This window comes from Phalacrocorax carbo, chromosome 10 (assembly GCF_963921805.1).
Source record: "Phalacrocorax carbo chromosome 10, bPhaCar2.1, whole genome shotgun sequence".
In the NCBI taxonomy this organism is placed as follows: domain Eukaryota; kingdom Metazoa; phylum Chordata; class Aves; order Suliformes; family Phalacrocoracidae; genus Phalacrocorax; species Phalacrocorax carbo.
This window is the reverse complement of record NC_087522.1, coordinates 11385520-11409292: the sequence shown is the minus strand read 5'-3', so window position 1 is coordinate 11409292 and position 23773 is coordinate 11385520. Positions and strand designations below refer to the sequence as shown.

The 23773-nt window shown below is 34.8% G+C and overlaps 1 protein-coding gene across 7 annotated transcripts in view; it reads right to left on the bottom strand.

Annotated features, from left to right (window-relative positions):
• SNX29 (sorting nexin 29) overlaps positions 1-23773 on the bottom strand; it is a 246919-nt gene that overhangs the window by 146789 nt on the left and 76357 nt on the right. For 5 of the 7 annotated variants that reach the window (XR_010374645.1, XM_064461872.1, XM_064461866.1 and 2 more), the window contains exon 19: positions 16076-16216. Coding sequence is in view for 6 of the 7 variants with exons in the window: in XM_064461872.1 (XP_064317942.1) it covers positions 16076-16216 (141 nt within the window). In the remaining variant the exon portion in view is untranslated. Of the gene's footprint in view, positions 1-13836; positions 13965-16075; positions 16217-23773 lie in introns of all 7 variants that reach the window. The other 2 variants (XM_064461871.1, XM_064461870.1) reach the window with 1 other exon arrangement.

The window sequence follows — 23773 nt, the reverse complement described above, 5'->3', positions numbered from 1 at the left end:
TTAACCACATGAGTAGTGGTAATGCTTGGCAAGTGAGACCATTTCAATTACGGAGTAATTCGCTCCCCTGGTCTTACTTGACTTTGTAAAACTGAGGAACAAGGAGCATTGCTTTGCTCTACAAGCCTACTCCTAGTGCAGACACAGCCTCAGCTTAGAGCCATTCCAAAGAACTGGCCTCACCCCCACTACACTTCCTTGATAGTATTTTCATGACTTCTATTAATTATGTTTTCAAGCCCCCAAGAAAATATCAATTTTTGAAATATCACATTCATTAGCACTTTTTCAGTTTTTAAGTTTTTTTGGTCACAAAGCCTCAACAAGAGTATTTTCAGTGAAATAATTTCAATTATGTTAAAACTTCCTCTTCAGCAGAAGCTGCATTCTTTTAGTATCTTCTGTACTGCACACATTCTTAAATAAATGCATCTTTTTTCACAGGCAGGACCACTTTGTTACAAACACAGGAGCAAAACACGGAATGTAGGTACTTTCTATCCCTTGTGTTATTGCAAAGAATATAATTAACTACAGATAATAACAGCACAAAGGAGTTTTCTAATTAAGACTGCCAGAACATGCCTGGGGAACACATTTTTGCTGTTTACAGTTGATCAAATTAGAAAATATAGCTTTTTTTTCTGCCATTTATTCAAGTGAAATACAGAAAAACTCAGGAATTAAACTCAACCTGAAAACAGTTAAAGATGGGCTTAAAAGATGTAAATTTGATCTCTAAAACAAACAGTGAGCAATCTACCATGAAATTCTGTACCATGTACTAAGGCCCATTTGTCCTTACCAGAAGTAATGTAAACCAAGGTAAAAATTATTTAGCTGTAGGTCTACACTTATCACTAAACATGCATTTTGCAACAGCATGTTGGCTACTCAGAGGAATTATTGTACCACACAGTTGTTACTGCCAAGTTGTTGCAGTAATAAAGAGATTTTGTCACAAAATAGTAAATAGAATAACTGGTAATAGAAAACCAGAATTGGTTCAAAGCCTGGCCCATTTTATCAGTAAGGTAACTGTTATACTCTTTTCATTGGACCCAATTATCTACAACTGAAATCTAGTTAGTGTTTTATATTCCAACTCCTAAATGGTATTTTTATTTACAAGCAAAAAGTAAAGGGAACGATTTTGATTTGGAACTGTACCAGTGAAAAAAAAACCCCATACTTTTAGTACAAATCTTTGGTGATTATATGAGATTGTACCTTTCAATACAAATCTACACTTCCATATCTACTCACACAGGAAACAGCAAAGATCTTGCCCTAAGATTCAATATACAGATTTATGCATGCTTGATATGAATGTACTGTGGGGACACAAAGTAATTTTGTTAAAATTATAACTACATATGCTTTTTCAAAAAACCTTACATTTTCACAGTATTAAAGATCAGATTATATTTCATTTTTAGGAAAATAAATGCATGTATAGGAAGATAAAGTAACAGTACTAAATAAATGCACACTTTCAAGATCTCACTGAAGAGAGATCTTGCTAACACAATCAAAAAAGGAGACCTGCTCTCAAAAATATGGATGAGTCAAGGGTATTTTCTGAAATTCAGCTAAGAAAAATGTATAGAAGAAAGTGAATGGGTAAGATGAATAAATAGAGGTCTTGTCTCTAACAAGGAAAAATAACTTGTTTCTTGAACCATCAAGCCAGTCATTTGACCAGTTGGGATCTGAATCACAAGGAAGATCTTTTCCTTCTTCATAAATGCCTCTTTCTATTTGCAGGAATGCATTATTAATTTTACCTGCCTTTATTACATATGTTGCTTTTTTTAAAAAGCAGCATCAGCAGGAGCTGTGGACAAAAAAAAGAGTAAATTCTTTCAAATCTGGCTATAAAAATAAATTTTGAATAACTGTGGCACTGATTTTTTTTTTCCACAAGCACATACCAAAAATGGTACTAAAACCAGCATTATACATATTTGTTCCTATACTTTCAAGAGCTGTAACTGTTTATAGGACACAAATTATATATAATTTGAAATTATTACAGAAAAATCAGACTGTTCTATATTAAGCTTTTCTCCATTTTTATATAGAACATAATAGATCCTTCCATTACCAATTTGGAAGCACATGTTTTTAAGCATTTTCCTGAGTCAGGCCCTAGATGCTGCTTTGGCAAGTCTTTCCATGAAGGTATTTGAACAATTGGCTACAGTCTTACTAACTTTAAAACCAAAAGTCAAGGATAACTGTCCCTTTTGGTTCTTCTAACTGGGTCCAGTGGTAGACTGAATCATCCCTTGAAAAGGAAACTTGAAGAAATTTAACTCTTAATTGCAACTTGTAAAACATCTCTTCCCGTATTCAAGGTAAGGCTAATCCCTGACCCCACGGCACCACAGGGGGCAAAAGAATTTTCGAAGTAGGCAGGAGCTCAGCTTTCAAGCTCTGAGATTTCTTGTCAACTCAAAAGATAAACTCTTTGGAGCCATATATCCTCAGTGTAAGGGAGTATTTATGGACAGCTACTACTGCTCTTTGTCATGATGCTGAAATTACCTTACTGTACTTGAAAAGAAGCTCAAATCTGACCAAAGAGAAAACCTCACATATTTGGCACCACCTGATTAACAATCCATGAAAGCATTCTGTGCACAGAAAAGGGACTAGTACATGAAGAGATACATGGCCTTAACCATAATCCATTGCCCTTCCTAATTGATTAAGAATCCCTCTCTCACTGTTAAAAGAAAGTGTACTATGTATAAAGGGACTCAGTTACATAAAAAGTGTTTCTATTTTGTATGTATGTTACAGTTTAAAAAGTTACATAAAAATTACAGATTCTGAGATATATCTCTGTAGGGCATCTTGGCCACATTTACCACAAATTTATGCAGAGTAAACTTACATTGTACAAAAATTTTTAATTGAGACTTAACAAGTCAACATTCACCTTCAATTTGTAGGCATATTTTCTCAAAAATAAAGCTACTATGCTTCCTGCACAGACTACCGTCAAAGTTAGTTCCTAGCCCAGAGTTCAAGAGCATATACTTTTGATTAAGAGTCTACAAAATTTCAGTCACCAAGCAAAACTGCTTCAGATTGCAGAATCATCAAAACACATCTGGGAAAATATTTTTAATCTGAAATTAATGTCTCCCAAAATATTTTATTAAATTCTTTTTGCGTGAGAATTTGCCAAGTTACTGGCCACAGCAAAATGCTAGTATCAAATTACAAATCTCTAAAAATAAGGGTACATAATGGAAATCTTATAGACTCTCAACAGATATTAGAAGATTATGTTAAGCTATAAAACTAAAAAGTGGATTCTGACGTACCATATTTTATGTTATGTTGCTTTGCCGTTTTTCATTACAAGCCAAGTTCATTCCAACTTGCAGTTTAAATTGTTTCACACAACTGCTGGTCTTTCATATACACTGTTAGTATGTAACAGATGGCAAAACATTGATATTCTTCATTATTAATGGAACAGCTCTCTTAAGATTTTTTCAAATATTTCCCATCAGCTATTGGAAATGGTATGATTGCCATGGTTACCTGCCATGACTGAGGGACAGATAAAACACTTCTATATTCTGGATTTGGTACTGTTGCAGTCAACATAACATGCACTGTTTCTGATGTTCTAAACATTATTTATCATTTAACTAACCTCCTAGTGTCAGCACGGGTGGGGGAACAAAAACAAAACAAAACAAAACCAAGAACGAGAAGAGCTCAGGGCTCAGTCCTACTCAATTAAAATAAAAGGAAGTATGGCTTTAGGACTTTAATGAGAGCTGCATCAGCCTTTGATACCACACAATGCATCGCATCCTAAATAAAACTGACACTAGTGCTATTCAAAGTTGAACTTGCAAATGCAGAAATAAACTCGGGTTATTCTAGTGTAGCCTAATATTTTTCATCATCTTGGTCAACCAGTCTTAGCAAGCTGTTAACCTCAAAACAAAGCTGGAAATCAGAAGCTGAAATGGGAGCTAATTAAACATTCAAGTGCTGAGTCATTCTCACTCTTTAGTGATTAAAAAATAGATAGCAAGTATTAATTTTTACAGGCTAATTGACACCTTTGCAAAGGTCACAATAAAACAAGACTGGAATACCCCTGTCCTTCAGTAACTACTGCATCATTAAAATTTTATGGAGGTACAGTTTCCAATATTAATTATACCAAATACTACCATATTATACCAAAATAATCTGAAAATTATTGAAACTACATGACCTTAAAATTTCCATTCTACCGGTATTGCCAGTTTCTGTACAGCAGAATCAGGCTAGCATTATACAAGAAAACAAGGGTATACAATACATGAAACTGCCATTTTTCCCATCCCACTGTGAGATTTTTTGTACATTTACTGTTCAGTAGAACAAACAGGAATTTAAGAGGATGAGATATAAAGAAATAATCAAGGAACTGTCAGTTTTGAAAATAAATCTATCTTTCTTTAAACAGAGACTTACTACATAATTGTAGCTATTACTCTGTGTATCTCTACTAAAATAGTTGATGCATTTCCATCTCCAAATATGGGTTCATTTCAATGATACCAGAAAGTAAGTAATTTGAAAAAGGCATTGCTGCAAAACCATCCAACAGCAGACATGCTAAAGGTGAGCTATGGTCCTGTCAATGCCCTCAGTCTAGGACAAATTTATATGGACAATTGCAACATTTTCATTAGCATTTCTAAATTTTTGAGACTTGAGGCATCTCCTGCAGTACTATGCAGAGCTGCTCAGCACAGCTTACCTATTCAGTAAGCAAATGGTTGCTCAGCAGCTGTGCCAGCCTTCTCAGATCACCAAAAGAGTTGCAAGCTCAATCTATGAAAATATGGTTTTTATTCAAATGTTAATTAAAAAAAAAATCTTACCTATTATTTTGAGTAAGAGGGTAGTTTATATATCACAGCATTATAGCTACTAAGGTTTATAGTCATACTAAGGTTCTGTCTGTGCTTTCTTAGAATACAATGCTGCTGTATAGCATCGTCTAAGCAAGTCAAGAACACAAGCATGTTAACAGATAGATAAATGCATGTAGACCCCAGACCCTATCAAAACAGCAGACAATTCCATTTTGATAAATTCCTCCCCTGTGTAATAAATCTCAGTCAAACTACGTCTTGTAACTCTCTAAATTGGCTCAGGCATTTACAGAACCCTGGAACCAAGTATGTTTATTAAGGCATCCGGCATTTTCAAGCTAGCAATATCATCCATCCAAAAGGCTAAACTTTCTCAAAACCTTTTTGAGAAAAAGGGGTTAAAAATTACTAAATATATCAACAGAAAGAAAGCAAGCTTGAGAATAAAACTAAAATTGATCTCTTTTTAGTGTTGTGTTTAATGCCATTTAATTGCTAACATTATGCTAACAAAATCCAGTGTCATCTAAATATTTTGTTATTTAAAGACATATATGCCAATCATGTGTCAATTTGTCAACTGGTCAGGAATCAGCTGTTCATTAAAAAGCATCAATAGAAGACTGCAGCCTTTAGCAAGACCCCTAGGGCTTATCTTTTGGTTAGCTATTGAACAGGGAAATTCTATTTGTTTTCTCCTCAGACCAAATATTATCAGTCTACTCTTTATTTTTTACTCAGGAGATTCTGGAAACTACCACAACAGTTCATGAAACTGAGATCCATATTTTCACTAGCCTATATTACAGTAATGACTACCAACAATATTAGTTAAAATGTGTTTCAGTTCAGTGCTTCCCCCCCAACACTGCTGTTTTCTTTCTTAACTTCTTTCTTTTATCAGGGTTGAAAATGCCCTGAAGACCAATAAAGACAGACTCTAAATTTAAAACAACAAAAAAACAACCCCAGAACCTTTAGAAACATGGTACACACAGTGCTTACAGTGTACAAGCTTATACATACAAGCTTACCTTCCCTTAAAAATAATCAATCAATTTTAAAAAAATTTAAAAAAAATAGCAAAGAGCCAAACCCACACACAGATTAACAAAAACCTACAATTTCTCTTCTATCCTCTCAGCAAGTGAAAGAAATTGCTTTCGATATTGCCCACAAAGTTCAGTAACAATTGTTTCTCTACCATGTTTCAATAAATATTGCCCCTTCCCAGAAAAAAAAACCTTCAAACAGAACTTATGCCTCTTGTCTCATGTTGGATGGTTCTAGCAAGTCAGGAGGGGAGATGCTAAGAGAATATGGATGGGTGCAGACTAGCACAGAACTGCTGATAGAGAATGGTTACAGGGAGCCACGCAACAGCCCAGACACCAGTCTCCTGGCTAACTTCTCCCCTGACAGATCTGGCTAAGATTACAGAAGTCTTGCTCAGTCTGCTGGTAGCCAGCAAGATCTGCAAGAAGGCTGCTACCTTCTGGCTACTGTCTATAGCTGTGGGCTAACAGTATCCAAAACATGTTTATTTGAAGTGTTTTGACTCTAGCAAGTAAAAGTATGATTTTGAAAAAAATTAATACAGCAGTTTACCATCCCATCTGTCAAACAGTGGCAGGATACAAGATGGTCTTTGAACTTTGCTCCTACTCAAAAGGCTAGATGCTCCTTTAATAGAAATTTTATTTAGATACACTCTGATAGGACAATTCTATTTCCTAAAATAAAAACTGAATGAATGAGGAATATTAATATCAAATGTCCATTATTTATAGTGCCTTCATGTAAAGATATTTTACATGGTACAATGAGGAAAACCACATTTTTCATGCAGGAAGCATCTCCAGCATTTCACATGATCTGAAGTATTCAATATTTAGCTTTCTCCACTTTTTAAAAAATTAACATTGAATATGTTTAGTACTAGCTGTAGAGCAATTAAGATTAGAATTTGCCAATATTTACAAAAGAATACATTTCAGGGGAAAAAAAATCAAGCATATTGATAACTACAGAAAGACAAAAATGTGGGTAAAATTTCAGATTCAGAGAAAGGACGTTTTAGTTTTATTTCAGTAATCAGGTGCCCCTGCTAAGGTCTCTCTGAAAGGAAATTCATTAATTCAAGTAACTTGGTAATTTAGCATCACCATCACAATAAGAAATAAATTTAGAAAATAGTATTTTCATTTTATACCAGGACGCTACTAGAATACCTAAATAATGTATGAGTTGTTATAAAACTGCAGTATTTTTATCTAGTAGATGTCCAAGCAGCATGTGAATTACATTACTTTCTCCCCCACACCCACCCCCTACCCCCCAATGTCATGATGTAAAGCAACGCCATCTGAACTGTTTCTATGGGCTCTATCTTCAATAACTTGTTAGAATAAATTGCTTCCCTTAACTATAGGATTACAGGACAGGAAAAAATAAAAACACCTCTTGACAGGCAAAATTTTGTTTTGCAGACCCTAAATGTTCCTTCTTCCTAACTTTTAACAGCAATTAATAGCAAGTTTTTGTAACTTGAAAAGAAAAAACTCAATTCACTTTTTCATGAAATCTTACACTTGAGCACCAAATGAACACATTAATTCAGTGAGACATTCTGAAAGAGATGGAGAAGTATGAGTTGGGAAACTGTTTACCTTTTAAATTAAACCACCAAAAATGAAATATACTACTCTCTGCAGTGTGCTAGCTTTAACCTTCACACTGGGTTTTGGGTAACCCAGACATTTCATTCCTCAGAACTTGAAGGTGAAGTGTTTGCTATAAAGTATCTGTAACAGAAAAGACAACCATTTCCTACTGACTTATTTCTCTTCTCTTAGATAGTGATATGACAAAAAAATGGAAATGAAGAAGAACTCAATGCTCTTTTCTAAGTGCTGTATACATAAAACATCAACTGCAGTCTTTTCCAGTAGAAAACCCAAAGGATCTGGATTCAAAATCTGAAATACTCTGTAGTCCCCATCAGTGTGCAGGTGGCAGTGACAGAAAAGAGGTGTGCTGTGACTAGAAATCTTAATAATTACGCCAAGTGTGAATTATTTTTATTTCTATCTGTATGATACTTCAATTAAGTTCCGTATTTGAAAACTAGATTGTATGAATTTAATCTCAGTGGCTATTTAAAGCTCATACTTCTCTGAAAATTAAACCTTCCAGTTATGAAGTAACATGGTGAACTTAGAGGACAAAGCTTCTTGTATGGCTTTAGAATGCCATAAAAAACAGTGTTACAGAATTAACGCATATGGATATACATATAAGATTAATCTGAGTACCCTTCCCAACTTGAACAGAATACAAATGTAAAATACATTTTACATTTAATACATAAATTAATACAAATAAAAAACTTTTCTTTTTAACCACACTACAGCACAAGCATGTCTGTTCTGTTTATATTAGCTACAGTTTTTCCTAAAACCCACAAGGCAAAGTAGTATATCAAAATAACTCAATATACTAGTTAAGTCCACCAAGAGTGTTGAAAATTAAAATCTACTCACTTTGAAAATCAAAAATACTATAGAATTTAAGCATCTATATTACATCATCCAAAAATCAGAATAAGTAAGCATTAATGAAAGCAATCTAACTTCAATTTTTTATTTTATAAACTTAAGGATTTATATTTCAAAAGCTTTTCTCCTTTAATAAATGTATTCCATTTCTGAAACATCAGAGAGTCATAATTTTCTACTAATTCTACTTTAAGACACTAGATATTAAAGCTTAGCACTAAGAAATATTATTTAGCCACTGCCCCAAAGGCATTAGCTAGAAGTTTTCCTTTCTTCTCTGCTTTCTAAGTCACAGCTCCCTATGACAGTATGACTTTGACAAACTAATCTGATGAAGGATAGTTTCTATGAGCTCTCAACCCCATAAAGTACAAAAGCACATATATCTGGACTTCTGATTTTAATGTAAGTCAAACACATTCTTAAATTTTAGGATGTCCTAAGTGCTTTGCTGAATCAGGACACAAAACCACCCAAGTCTAGAATGAAAATACTTCCTTCCCAGAGATTCTTTCTGAATCATCCTCTTTTCACACATTCCATATTTCTTCTGTTATTGCCTATGTACTAGTTAAACAGGAATTGGTACACTTCCTTTTTTAAAATACGTATTCCAAACACTTCCAGTACATTAACTATTACAATCACATTTGCTATCACGGCAATAAAATGTACATATGCTTGCAACTTGTGAATTAAAGCCTTTAAACCACAAAGATGATTTTCCATGTCAGTCTAGAATTACTGGTAGTGTTTTTATTAATGTGATGGTCTAAGATTTTTATTGGAATAGAAGTGAAGTTGGAAAAGGTATGAACACAGGGCCTTCTTTCTGTCAGTCCTGAATGCTCATCTGTGAGTCAACAGTATCTCACAGTTTCACTGGATCACAATAGCAAAATACACACTGTGTTAATGTATATATACAAGCTATGTAAAATATTGTGTATTGTAGTGAGCTTTGGACAACAAACATTGAATTTTGAACGCATATTCTGTATTATAAATGTGACTTATTATGGCAAATACACAGGTCTTGTCTTGAGGAGGCAGAAATAGCTCTACTGAATATATCAATACCCTTAAAAGAAAATTATGTAACATCATGCTCTCTGAAAAATACAAGCAAAACACTCTCTCCTCAGCCCAACCCAATAGCAGCTACCTCCCTCTTCCCCACAGAAAAATACTTCCACAGAAGTTGACAAGAAAAGCTTAAACACCAGAACTGTATCTTAGATTCTTGCAGGTATCTGAGCACTTCATGCCACAGAGACAGTATAAAACAAGTGAAAAAGAGGAAGCAGAGGTTTCAGTACTGGAATCTTCACAGAAATGCACTGGTCTGGCAACCTCTGTCCCTAACCCAGAAAGGCTCCCCTCAGATAAACCTCAAGGCAGCTTACCACTCAACCACAAACCGAAACAATACAGGACAGCACTGCTTCCTTGACTTAAGCGTGATGAAAAGCCTTGCAGCTTTTTACCTTGCCAAACTTGGGGAGCGGGGGCTTCCTTAAAATACCTTAGTCTTCCCATGCTCCTCCTCCTTTTATCTGTTTCCAAGGGGAGTTTAGTACCTCCATCCCTAGGTCTAAAAAGCAGCTTTAAAAAGGCACCCATCCCCGAAGAGACAGGTCCTGCTAGCCCAAAATGGCCAATCAACTTTTTACAGTAAGGAAATACATAACAAAGGTTACATATCAATGGCATAATGTGAAACTCTTAAGAGCAAAACCATTAAAATTCGTACTCTAATTTGAATGGCTTCAAATTACTTCACATATACACATACAGAGCCAGACTTTACTTGATAAACTTTTAAAAACTTCTAAAAACTTGATAAACTTTTAAAAAACAATAAACATTATAAGCATTGATACAAGCTATATTCTGTTTTCTTTTATTTGCAATAAAATCTTTACCTTCTATACCTTTTAATCCTAAAATAGTTATCCTGTAGACTGTCTTCACTGTCTTCAGCAACAGGCAAACAGACCAGACACTGATGAAAAAGAAGCTAAGCTGGCAGGAAAAAAATATGGAAGCCATCTGCCCTGTTAGTGCAAAGGCAGGATTTCTGCTCACAAAAATGGGAGAAAGATAAAGTCCCTGGTGAATAGAACTTGCAGAATTTTAAGATACATTCCAGAAGCCAACTTCATATGTATCCTAAATGCTGGTTTTGATGCTGTCATATGCATATATGTGTATATATGTATACACAAATAGATATCTTTTAAGACAGATAAACATAATATTTACAAACTTTTAAAATCATGACATAAGCCAGATAATCTACAATTTAACTTAGTCACTGATAGGTGAGAGGGACATATTTACTTTATTGGACTAGCATTTGGAGGGAAACAAAATATGGCTAGAGAAACAGCTCACAGACTGCAGTTGCATGGGCTAAAAATAATAGAATCAAAGAATGGTTTGGGTTGGAAGGGACCTTAAAGATCATCTAGTTCCAACCCCCTTGCCACGGGCAGGGGCGCTTTCCATTAGGCCAGGTTGCTCAAAGCCTCATCCAACCTGGCCTTAGAAATTATGAATGATGTTTGCTCTCAACATTTTGTCCTAGACAGAAAACTTACTTTAGATTTCTGTATTGGTCCTCCTACGCAGCTGAGGAGTCATGGCAAAGTCACTCTCTTCTAATCTCAGAAAAGTGCTGTGTATTCTTTCCATACAGGGTATCCAATGTTTTAAAGGAAAGCAAAGGATATCATGCAGTCAAGTCAGCACTCAGAGAAAAGCTACCTATTCAATTTCTACACACTTAGACAATCACTGAATTCACATCTTCAGTGAAAGCAAAGAACCATTTCTATTTTGATATGTCCTCTATTGGGACAATACCCTTGCAAGAGAATACTTAATTCGATGTTTATGCAGCTACTAAAATCCTTTTACTTAAAATTCTTTAAGTGTTACAACCTGCCCAATGCAGAAGTAGCAACTGAGATTTTAAGGATATTGCAACATTCAAAAAATTAGAATAATAGGTCCAGTAAATACACACATATTATTACTTAACCATTAGTCTGAAAGCAACATTTCAGGAAGTGAGACACCAACACAGCACCAACCAAGGTTCAGAAGCTACATGTAAGGGCTCATCTTAAATGAAAAAAATTAAGCTATATTTCTATTCAAAAGCATACAAGGGATCCGTTTGCAGTCAAGTATTATGATCGTATGAAGCGTCTCTTCATAAGCTTCACATAACTCCACAAACTCAAGACCTAGAGTGGGCTGGCTCACAGAACCAAACCAGTGTTTTGGACATTAGAAACCTGACAGGAAGCAGTACTCACAAAGACTTAAGCTGTGTTAATGAAAGTATGAATTCAAAAGATCTGAAGTACCTGAAGGCTAGCTAAAAGGCAAAAATGTATTTCTTGCAAGAAAACCATAGTTTGAAACTACAAGTCTTGGTATATACACCTACATATAAAATACTTAGCAAACTACAAACCAGGCTGCTACATGAGGAACATATTTTAAAATTACAAAACCAAACAGTTCAAGTGTTAAACATGCAGTTCAAATTTAAGTTTTAAGTAAAATGACTGGCAGTTTAAGAAAGTACAAACATATAAAATGAGTATATGACACTTATGCAACAAAAGAGAACAAATACATTTCTTGTTTTCACTCAAACAAAACATTAATAAACTGAAGGAAGAATACTTATTCTTGCAAGGACTACTTATAAAGATTTTGACAACTATTTGCTACCAGCACTGAGATCAACAGTAGAAAATACACAGCATGGGCACTAGTATATATGAAACTTAACAATAATGCTTGCAAGACTCCGTGAGTTAAGTTTTCCTTCAGTAATTATCTGTTCTGACTTTATTCAAAGCAACATTTATGAATCAAATTTTTTCATTGCTTTACATTAATTCTAACTTATTATATTCAAACATTTAAACTGATACACTGAAAAGGTTACCAACCTAAAAGGCAAATACACACTCTTTGTAACTGAAAAAAGGTTACCTGTCCAAAGCAGTGTTCTTTCCTTTCCTCTGTTCATTTTCTACTAATTGGTTTTCTGTATATTAATTTTATGTTTCCTCAAGCATTAAAGCTAGTTTCTAATCCTACATACATTATTTGTTGAAAGATCATGAACATGAACTGTCAAGTTGTCCCAACTTACAGCAAACAAGTGATAGGCAAAAATACATTAAAAACATATATGGTTAGTATTAACATAAATATTAGATTCTTAATCTATTGTTTTACAATTGTTAAATCTTTTCAGATTCCACATGCAATAATAAATACTTAATTTTCTCCCTTTTTAAAATCCTCACGCAGCTGAAATTCTGCTTTTTAAAAAAATTTTCCCTGTGTCAAACTCTGCAACTTTGCATTTGAACCTGATCCCCCTCATTTCTATTGCAGTAAGCAGGAAAAATATGCATAAGGATTAACAGTTTTCCATAGCTTTTTATACATTACTCTCTTCTAGTCAAGTTCCCAGCTCAGAGCTCCAATATTGTGCATAGCAAAACAGTGGACAGTATTTGGTGACTCTGCAGTAGTGGTTCTAGGTCATTCTGTACAACATGGTGTCCCCTTGGGGTCTTGGAGGTTCCCTCAATCTGAGACACATAACTGAACACCAAATTTAGTGCTGGTATCAAGGGAGGTATCAATTACAGCAAAACCCTTTTTCAGTGCCAATAATATTTAGAATAAGCGTATCACCTTCATTAGCCTCACAGAACCAAGCTCAGTGTATTGAAGACATGCAATTAATAACATTCAGGTACAGACCTGAAGGATACAAAAGCACACAACACCATTTTCCAAAAGCTGTAAAATAGTAATTTTTAGCCATTTCCATGTGGAGGACTATGTTTTACCAGTATGTTATTTGGACATCTAATAACACTGAAGATTTTTAAAGGATATGAAAAACACAGATTGATGTAAACTGAACAGAGATACTTTTGCTAGCAGAATTTAGCTATTGAAACTGCTCTTTAGGCACTGAATAAGATTGTATTGATTAATCTAGAAATGGGAAGACAACTGCAATTCTATTAAAAACAGTGTAACTAGTATCAGAAAGAAAAAAATTTCTATTGAAATCTAACAGCATTTAGGGAAGGCAAAGCAAGCAAAGGGAACATGCTTTGGTAGCCACTAAAGCTAAAAAAGGAATATTGGAAAGAGCAGTATTGATTCTATCGCTTCTAATGCTTATTACCAAATATTTGCATGTGTAACATCCCACACAAATCCCTCGTCCTGAATGGAAAGTTCTACAGAATTCCAGGACAGACATTCCCACATGAATTAATTTATTTTACACTGAATTTTCAAACCTTACAATTACTTCAACTTACTCTGTCATGGAAAGGAGGGCGATCTCAAGGCCCTTAACCCATCTGAGTCAGTCACACAGTGCAATGTGTTCCAAGGATCTGCTATTTCTGCTAGATCTGTAATTGTTCCTGAAGCATGATCCACCATACTGCACAAAACAATGCAATGTTCCTAAATGCAATACATACTATGACATGGTACAGAAAATAGCACCACTAAAAGGACAAAAATTTGCGTACATAATGTGCTGTGGAAATAAGCTCTTATGTGATAAACTGAGGTAAGCTCTTGCAAAGCTGGTGTGAAAGCACTACTGCAGCTTGCAAACTGTTTACAGCTGGCAGCCAGAAGTATAATCACTAATCAATTCCTATTATACAACTGGCTTATGTGTCATTATAGGAGTCTTTCAGGAGTGTAAAGGATGGCACCCATTTCTTACCATAAAGAAAAGATACTTTTTCTGAGATCTGATATTTAGAAAGTGATTGTTTGCTTATGTATGATTAAGGTAGAATTTTGGCCCAAAGCTAAAGCAGTGAAAGAATAAGCGATGCAAATTTTTTAATGAGTTGCAAAACTGATAATTTTCTTTGCATCAATTGTGCAACTGAAGTTTTAATTCAATTAGTATTGAAAGTAATTAAGGATGAAAGGCTATCAAAAAAAGCTTAAAGGAAGACTTCCATCATTTACTGAAGTCACTGATACTCCATCACTTCAAAAAAGGAGAATTAGTTATGTAACAAAGAAGAAAAAATACATTGTTTCTATTATGAAATTATCCACTAAAAATTAAATGAAAAATGCATGATCTTCTAAGATATTAAAAAAAGCAGACAAGCTCTCAGAAGTACTTTCATTTACTAGGTTTTAATTTACTAGGCAATGAGCTACATTAACTGGGCTTTAAGCCAAGTACACAGACCTAAAGATTTTATTGATAAATTTATATCACCACCACTTACTCCAGATTATAGGTAGTATTACTCATTTTATATCTCATGTGCCAAGCTTACCTACTTATTTTTGTGGAATACTTGGGAAATCATTTGAAGTCAGATCAGAGTTACTATCTTCAAAGGTTCACAATCCACATTCACTGACATCTGAATGCCATTAAAGAATTTTTTTTCCTATTTGTTTTTGAAGTTTGCAATGATGATTTGTTTCTATCATAGACAAAGTTGCAGCAGATGTAATCAGAATGATTCTGACATTTTAGCGATTCATGTATTAATGTGGTCTTAGGCCAAATAAAATGTCATTAAGATCTGTGAGTACTGTAGTCGTTACGTAAGCTTTCTTTTGATGACTACACTGACCACTACGGTTGGCACTTCTTAGTTATTTGATACAAGAACTCAGTGATACTAAGGCAAAAAAAAAGTGCCAGGAGAAAGAACTACATAGAAGCTAACAAATGTAATTAACATTAGGAATGTGGTTTAGTACAGACATTTTTAGTCATAAGCATGATTTAAATCCCAAATATTTTACTTGTAATGGTTAAATATATTTTTCAGATCATTCCTACACAGTAAAGAAAAATTACTTTGATTATTTCAGTTCTCCTTACTGGATTTGTGAAGTATATTGCAATGTGTATTTAAGCTCTTGAAGATTTTATGGTTTTGGTAATTAAGGATTAAACTACCTGATGCTACATATTTACTACATACATACTACAATATTTGCTGTATTTGTTGCAAAATCCCTATGTAACCGGAAAATGCAGAAATTCCCATTTTAAAATGGGAGAGCTAAGACACAAAGACACAGGATACGGGGATTAAGCAACCAAATGCCTTTAAAAAGCTGGTCCAATGAATTTACAACAATTGGTGAACAGCACAAGAAACTTAAGGAATTTAGACTGATAGTTTTTAAAATTTACATAAATATTTAATGACTTACTGACCAGGGTTAACTGCTGGCATTTGCTGAAAAGAATGGAGTAGAGATTACATTTTACATATACAGCTGTCTAGTACAGTTTTGGGGGTTTTATGCAGTTGTCTACTGTGTACACCATCAATATTTCATTTAATAAAAACATTTTTCCTTTCAGCGAGTGGAAAATTCAATGCATTAACTACATTATCAATGCATCTGCAGCTGATGAGGGCAAAGTCTGTATAAAAATAGCAGGTACTGTCTAGCAGGTGTAAAAAATATTCATGATATTCACCTCTGTGTGTGTGAATGGGAAAAGTTTTTTCCCCAACTCTTACTAATACTATAAGTTCTTTTTAGTACCTTGTTTCCAATGGCCTTTTTTGGTGGAAAGTTAAAAGTCCTGACTTGCTGGTATTTATTCTGTAATTTATGGTGCAAGCTTCTGAACTCCGCGTATCTTCGATAAACATTCCATTCATCATCCTTTATCCTAATATAAACCTGCAAAACACAGACATGGAAGGAAATAATTTAAAGTCAAATCATTGAACTAATGTATTTCCTTTACTCTTTAAAGCTTCATGCCTTTAAAGCTTCGTGGCTTCACACCTTCACATTCATCATCCAATGCTATCAGGAGTTCCAGGATACTTATCCACAGATACGTTGCCAACTGTATATTTGCTGTTTCTGTTCTACAGGTCATTAACCTCATTCCACCTTTCTTCCTTCTACTTATTTTTTTATTTTTATTTTAATTATATTATCTTATTCTATTATTATATATATTTTATTATATTAGTCAAGACAAACACAGCTTGCTCATTTTAACATTACTCTGGGGCAACCATGAACTTTTGTTACCATGGTTTCCAGCATATTCTACTAGCCAGTGACCAAAGGAAAAAATAATTTAATACCACTATAAAATTTATTTCTATGAACTCAGCAGTTATTCAGCTTTGTAAATTAGCTTTGTAGCTAAGAACTGCAAAACATAATTTTATCCAAAGTATGAAACTTGATTTACTTTCTAAAAAAATTACATTGAAAACTAAACTAGAAATTTTATTGTTTGGAAAATAAACACAGTTCATTCTTTCCACTTGTATAGGACATTAAGCATAATTTAACACAGCTGTAGTTTTTGTGAGTCTGTTTTTGTTTGCCACTCAATTATTTTATGAGCATATTATCAATTACATGCTAAATATTCACATTCCCTAGGAAAATTTCAAGCAGAAGTGAAATATAGTTACAGAAAATTGAGATTTCACTCATTACTAGGGAATAACCTTTTTACTCTACAGAAATAAGCCCTCATTTTAAAAGAATACTGAAACAGCACAAGTCAGAAACTATAAACCAAGCATCAAAACTCAATATCTAGAGTGACCTTTTCCTTAGGCTGCTTCTGCAGAATCTGTACCTCATTCACTCTCAGGTGAGTGTTAATAATCTCAGTACTGTGCATCACAAATTAAGCTGGAATAGTACTGATGGCACTGCACTTCAACAAAAAAAACCCCCAGTAATTTAGTAAGTTGTAAGGCAAGTATCAGGAGAATGCTTATGTAAAAAAGCAACACCAACAACCATCATAGGAAGAGCAGGCAGTAACAACTCTGGTTTTGTGAATTCTAGGAAAAAATGTAATTTGGATTTGGATGTGGCTGATTCCAAGTCTGAATTGTAGCTTTTCCTGATGACTGCAACATTAACAGAATCTTTCTCTAGTTTTGCCAAGTCCTTAGAAAAAACAAAATCTTACTAAAGACTCATGGTAATTCAGAGATCCAGAGATGTTAAGTGAATGTCTTCTCCCACAAAAGCAGTTTATGCAGCCTTCCTCTGGTTTGGTCTTTAAGAAGTCATCTTATCTGTAGGGACACCTAGTTTCTCAAATTTATAGGAGACTTGTGTCTTGCAACAAAATACAATATACCAAGCAGATACCATGGAACTTCTGCCAAATTATAATATTTCACTGTAGGAAATATTCATATATTCATAATATTGAATTGTATTGAATAACAAGCATATTTTTTTGGTTACTATTGTACTTCATCATGTTTTATGATGATCACAAAAAATGAATACTATAATTCCAAAATTAGCACACCTAAGAATACAAGAGATTCAGAGTATTGTGTGAATTACAATGCATATGTAAACAAAAATTCAGCTACTTTTGGTAACAAGAATTCAGACAGAGTAATGGTGGAACCACTATCATAAGATTAATTAATTAAATCTGTATGCTTGCCCCAAATTATCAAGCTGCTCCCTAGAGCGACACTACTTTCTACTATGAAAAGACCTTAACATATGACATATAATTACAGAACAGTACTTTAAGATCATGTTATAGAAAGTTGAAAGGACTACTCTCATGCTCATTTTCTGATCAATTTAAAAATAAGTTCCAAATCACTACATCTCCTTTTAAATGCCCATGTTTTCCTGAAATCATCCATTTCCTAACCTAATTAAGTACTGTTCAAGGTAGTGAAACCAAATCGAGAACACCACTAGAATGTTTATTTGATTGTAACCAAAAGATTTTACTCTAATATTCTCTTGTATATAAAAAATGAATTAATTAGGCTTTTGCTTGTAATTTAGGAGCACTTTCCACTCAGGTCTCCTGTGTAAAGATTGATTGATAAGCTTTTTTAGCTGTGATTTACAGCAGCTGAAAGAAAAAATTCTGTTAATGAGTATATATAATGAATTAGTCTCTTATTTTCCCATCACAAACACGTTTGAAGTCAAAGATTTGAGGAAAAATAGCAAAAACTGTAGTAATTCAATCTTTTGTTTTTCAGCCAACTACCTGATAACTTAATGTTACTGAAATACCAAAAAACTTCTGAGAAGCAGTTTGAAAGCACTAGTTTAATGATTGTGTATTGAAATGTATAAACCCTACTCTCACGATACTGGTTTTTGAGTCAAAAGTTTCTTTAATAGGTTAAGGAATCTTCAAGTAGTTCTGAGTCAAAAATGCTCTTAATAAATCCTGGTAACAGACTCGTAGCTATTGACAGAGTTCACTACTTCTGTAAAAAACCTGAGGAGAAATGACAAAGGCCAAAATTCCAACTTGCTCCAGTGGCAATGTACCGTCACAGATTAAATGCCTATAATCAACACTTGTTCTTCAAGTCTGCTTAAGTCTAAAGCGGGTGCTTTTCTTTTTCAATGCAAAATACAGATTATTGTATTTAGAATTCACTTTTTGGCTCTCTCTCAAGCACTTTAGGTAGAAAGAGATACTAAATGGGATATTAGAGAATCTTCTGACATTGCAATGACATTCACACCTATAGAAATACCAGAATAAACATCAGGAAGGAACCTTCCTAAACCAAGTTACTCCTGAATCTTACCTACAAATTCGGCTCATATATCCTGGTAGAATGATATGAATACATAATCAAAAATTAATTCCAGCCAGAGAACTCTGTGGATGGGAGCTCCAGAAGTACAAAGCAGCTGAAGTTGAAGTCCCTGCAAGTCCATGTCCCATTCCAGAGCAAGAAAAATGTCAGAAGGGGAGAGAATAATGCTAATAGAAGATGAGCAGTGAAACTCTACTAAATGACATATACAATTCAATGGCACAAGATGCAAGAGAACTCAGAACATTTCAGCAGCAGAACACTTCAAAGGACAGGACGAATACTGAGAATCTGTCCTATGCTGGACAAGTTTTTTCTTACAAGCATGAAAGAAACCCAATGAGCAGTATACTGAATGCAAAAGAGACTGATGTGAACTAAGGAAGCTACTCTGACATTTGCTACCTAACTAAGCATTATTGGAGGGGGGAAAAAAAGTTGGGGGTAAGAAAAAGCCCTATTATTTCTGCATTACTGTATTTCTACTGTATTTCCAACTTCCTTTCCCTCACTAATAAAAAAGGGTTTTCTGGAGATCCTCTTGTTTTTACATATGCCTTTCAAATCAATGTGCAAGCATGTGACAACAAAAAGAAAAATTAGCAACTGGTTTGGTAGAGGCAACCCAATCAGCATGAAGACAAAAACATAACATGCAAATTGGCACCATTATTTTTTAAATGTTAACACAGCTAAGCTTGACTGGTGAAAGTTTTCTTTACATTTGCTTTTAAATAACACTTCAAATAATTTTTTAGTACCATTAGTCCACAGTTTTACCTTTACACTTCAGTACTCAGTAGAGCAAGAAGAAGGAAAGTAGGCATGAACAAGTAGAGACGCTTTAATTATTTTGCTAGAGTTTCGTTCTTGGTAAAGAAGATATAAAATTTTTCTGTAAGATGAGAATATTTGCTTCAGATACAGGAATATCATCTTAGATAGAACAGATTAAGATAAAAAAGAATGAGATACTGACTGGGTAGATGAAGGGAAAGCAGCGTATGTAGTTTACCTCGACTTCAGCAAGGCTTTTGTTGCTGTCTCCCATAACGTCCTGTTTAACATATTCATCAATGACCTGGATGAAGGGACAGTGTACCCTCAGCAAATTTGCTGATCATATAAAATGGGGAGGAGTGGCTGATACACCAGAGGGCTGTGCTGCCATCCAGCGAGACCTGGGCCAAGGGGAACCTGGGAACCTAATGAAATTCAACAAAACCAAGTGTAAGGTCCTGCCCCTGGGGAGGAACAACCCCATGCACCAGCACAGGTTGGGGGCTGAACTACTGGAAAGCGGCTCTGTTGAGACAGACCTGGGAGTGCTGGTGGACAACAAGCTGACCCTGATCCAGCAATGTGCCCTTGTGGCCAAGAAGGCCAATGGTATCCTGGGATGCATTAAAAGGTATGTGGCCAGCAGGTTGAGGGAGGTTATCCTCCCCCTCTACTCTGCCCTAGTGAGGCCACAGCTGGAATACTGTGTCCAGTTCCGGGCTCCCCAGTTCGAGAGGGAACTACTGCAGAGAGCCCAGCGGAGAGCTACCATGATGATCAGGGGACTGGAGCATCTCCCTTATGAGGAAAGGCTGAGAGACTTGGGTTTGTTCAGCCTGGAGAAAAGACTGAGGGGGGATCTTACCAATACTTATAAATATCCAAAGGGTGGGTGTCAAGAGGATGGGGCCAGACTATTTTCAGTGGTGCCCAATGACAGGACAAGGGGCAATGGGCTCAAGTTGGATCACAGGAAGTTCCATCTGAATATGAGGAAAACTCTGGCAGGTGCCAGAGCAGTGGAACAGGCTGCCTGGAGAGGTTGTGCAGCTATTCCATATTTTCCCTGGAAATACTCAAATGCGCCTGGACGCGTTCCTGTGCCCCCTGCTTTAGGTGTCCCTGCTCAAGGAGGCAGGTTGGATGAGATAACCTCCAGAGGTCCCTTCCAACCCCTACCATTCTGTGAGAAGATTAATAATAAAATCTGCTCATGCTAACAGAGCATATATACATATATATCTCATAAGAAGCATACTGCTAGCACTCAGTAGGATAAACCAATGAATGAATGACAGGTCTTAAATTGATTTTATGTGTCTTCTAAGACTGGCAATTTGAACATTGTGGGGACATAGGAGAAGAGATTGTACAGGGAGGGAGACATTATATGCTTAACTTTGCCTCTTTTTTTTTTTTTTCCTCCAGACACAACAAAGTAAGCTTGGAACAAATTAAAAACTACCTAGAACAGACTGCTCCTCTGACTACCTATGTTGATACACCAGTTCTAACACTTTGTTGGGTTAGAAAAGCCAACAAAAACCATGCAAGGAGATGATATGGATGAAGTTCAAAGTGCAAGCATTTCAGCTTTTCCACTTCTTAAAGGCAGAATCTACCAACAAAATCTTGCATCTCCTTTACCTCTTGCCTTTGAAATAGTCAACTTAAATAATTATATATTATATTACATAAGTATAAAACAATCAATTTCATGCTAGGTCCAAATTGCAATGCTTGTAATGTCCCCAAATTATCTTCTAAACTACTAAAATGATCTTCTTAAATACTTCAGTCCTACTGTAATCTATGTTATATTTTACCAGTCTTAAGAGTAAGGATAATTTCTGTTTTATTCTTACAGAAAGTAATCTATTAAATAGCAGAAAAAGACATCCTCTTCTGCTACTACTACAGAGGGGGAACATCAAGCACAAGACAGGGACTTCTAAATGTCCAGTTCAGAATTACTGATAGAGAGCTGGAAACAGTAAGAGGAGACAAGTCTTTCTGTGGAAAGAAGAAAATTAATTAATTATTAACCAGAGATGCAGACATGTTCTGGGATGACCTTCTGTAACTACACTTGTTCTGCTTCTCAAATATTGGTTTATAATGATAATAAAGTTTTAAAAATTCTTAAAACTCAACTTTAACGTACATCTTAATTATTCAGGAACACTAAATTTAAAAGATTTTGATAAAAATTTACAATTTAAGAAACAATTGTTTTCAGGGGATTGGAACTACCTTTTTGTCCTATTTCATTGTGTGCTTTTCTGAGAGGAGTGATGTATTTCAATCTATTTAGGAAACTTTTACCAAAATTATTTCTGCACTCAAAACATATAGAAGAAATAAAAAGATATGAATCCGAAGGGGAAGTATCCAGCAAAAAAGGAAGAACCAGTTACATTTCTTGACTTTACTTCAGGACAATGGCATTCTATTTAGAATATAAATACAAGCTGAATTCTCCAAAGTTACCTTCGAAGTGCAAGAAATTAATAGAAAGGCAAGTTGTATTTTGACACAGCTGTAGGACTGTGTAGGGTTACATTCCCTCTTTGAAAATGATCCAATTTAAGAATTTCTGCATAATAAGAAACAAATGGAACAATGAAACTTTTCAGCTGTGATATCAGCAGCTTTTTGTGTGCCTTTCTATGTACAGACATAACAGGAATTAAAGCTAACAAGCTTTTATCTCAATAAGACCATTTTATTTTGTTATGTTAAATCTTCAACTTTTTGATATTTAGTTCATTAAAATGAACAATACAGTGTTGAATATATGAGAGAATGCACATCAAAGCATGGACCTTTAAAACCAGCCAATACTGCTCTACTACATAGAAAACTGGCATGCATTTTAGGCCTATCCACTCAATTACATACATGCAGAATTATGTTCACTGTGTTTCTGTAGTCACAGTTCTGTTTCTATTCTCCAAAACAGCACTAAAGAGACTGGACACTAAAGAACAACAGCAGCATGCCTATGCTTTTGCTGAATGGAATCAATATCTTTTTTATTTTTAATACAAATGAAATCAGCACAGAAGATTTCACTCAATAGCATCATTAGCTCCTTTTGATAGTGAGATGTAACTTATAATACCCAAAAATAATTAACACCCCTTCACAAACTTGCACTTTGAACTGATACAGTCATTGCAATGCATGACAACCACTGCAGCAAAAGAAGTTTCTGCAGAAGAGGATGTAGGTAAAATGACAGAAATGCTGGCTTTTTCTGCAGATAGAATATTTTCAGTGCTCTGGCCAGGGAAAGGAGGATATCTCACCAATTTGTTGGTAAATAACTATTATTTATCGTAGACCTTTATTACATATAAATTATTTTATTCTTTCTGTGGTAGGTATTAAATAATTTGAAAATTGAAATTCTACTTTTATTTTCCTAGTATCGTTTCCATCCACATTAGCATTTCTATAAGCACATCAATGTATTGTGTTATGGTTTCCTTTAGAAAAATACAGAATTATAAAAGTCTCCAATACTGATTTCATCTTTGTATACTTCCTCATCCCAGCTATTTAAAAATTTTTCTCCTTTACCTACTTACGCTTCCTCTGACCCACCCTCAGGTTCCCATTACGGAAAAAGTAGGATGCTCACCTTTTTTGCTAATGCACCCTCAAACCACTCTATTTCAAAATGCCATAAGCCATATCTTTCTCTCAAATTCTCCCAAACATTCTAGGCCATTTTCTTCCCTACTCACCCTGAGCTGCTCTGAGATGGAATACAATTAGAAGATATTTCTTTCTCCTTTTTGCCTGCTTAATGCTGCAGTTGCTAAAGTAGTCCAATTTCTCATATATCAGAGAAATGAATTCAAACTTT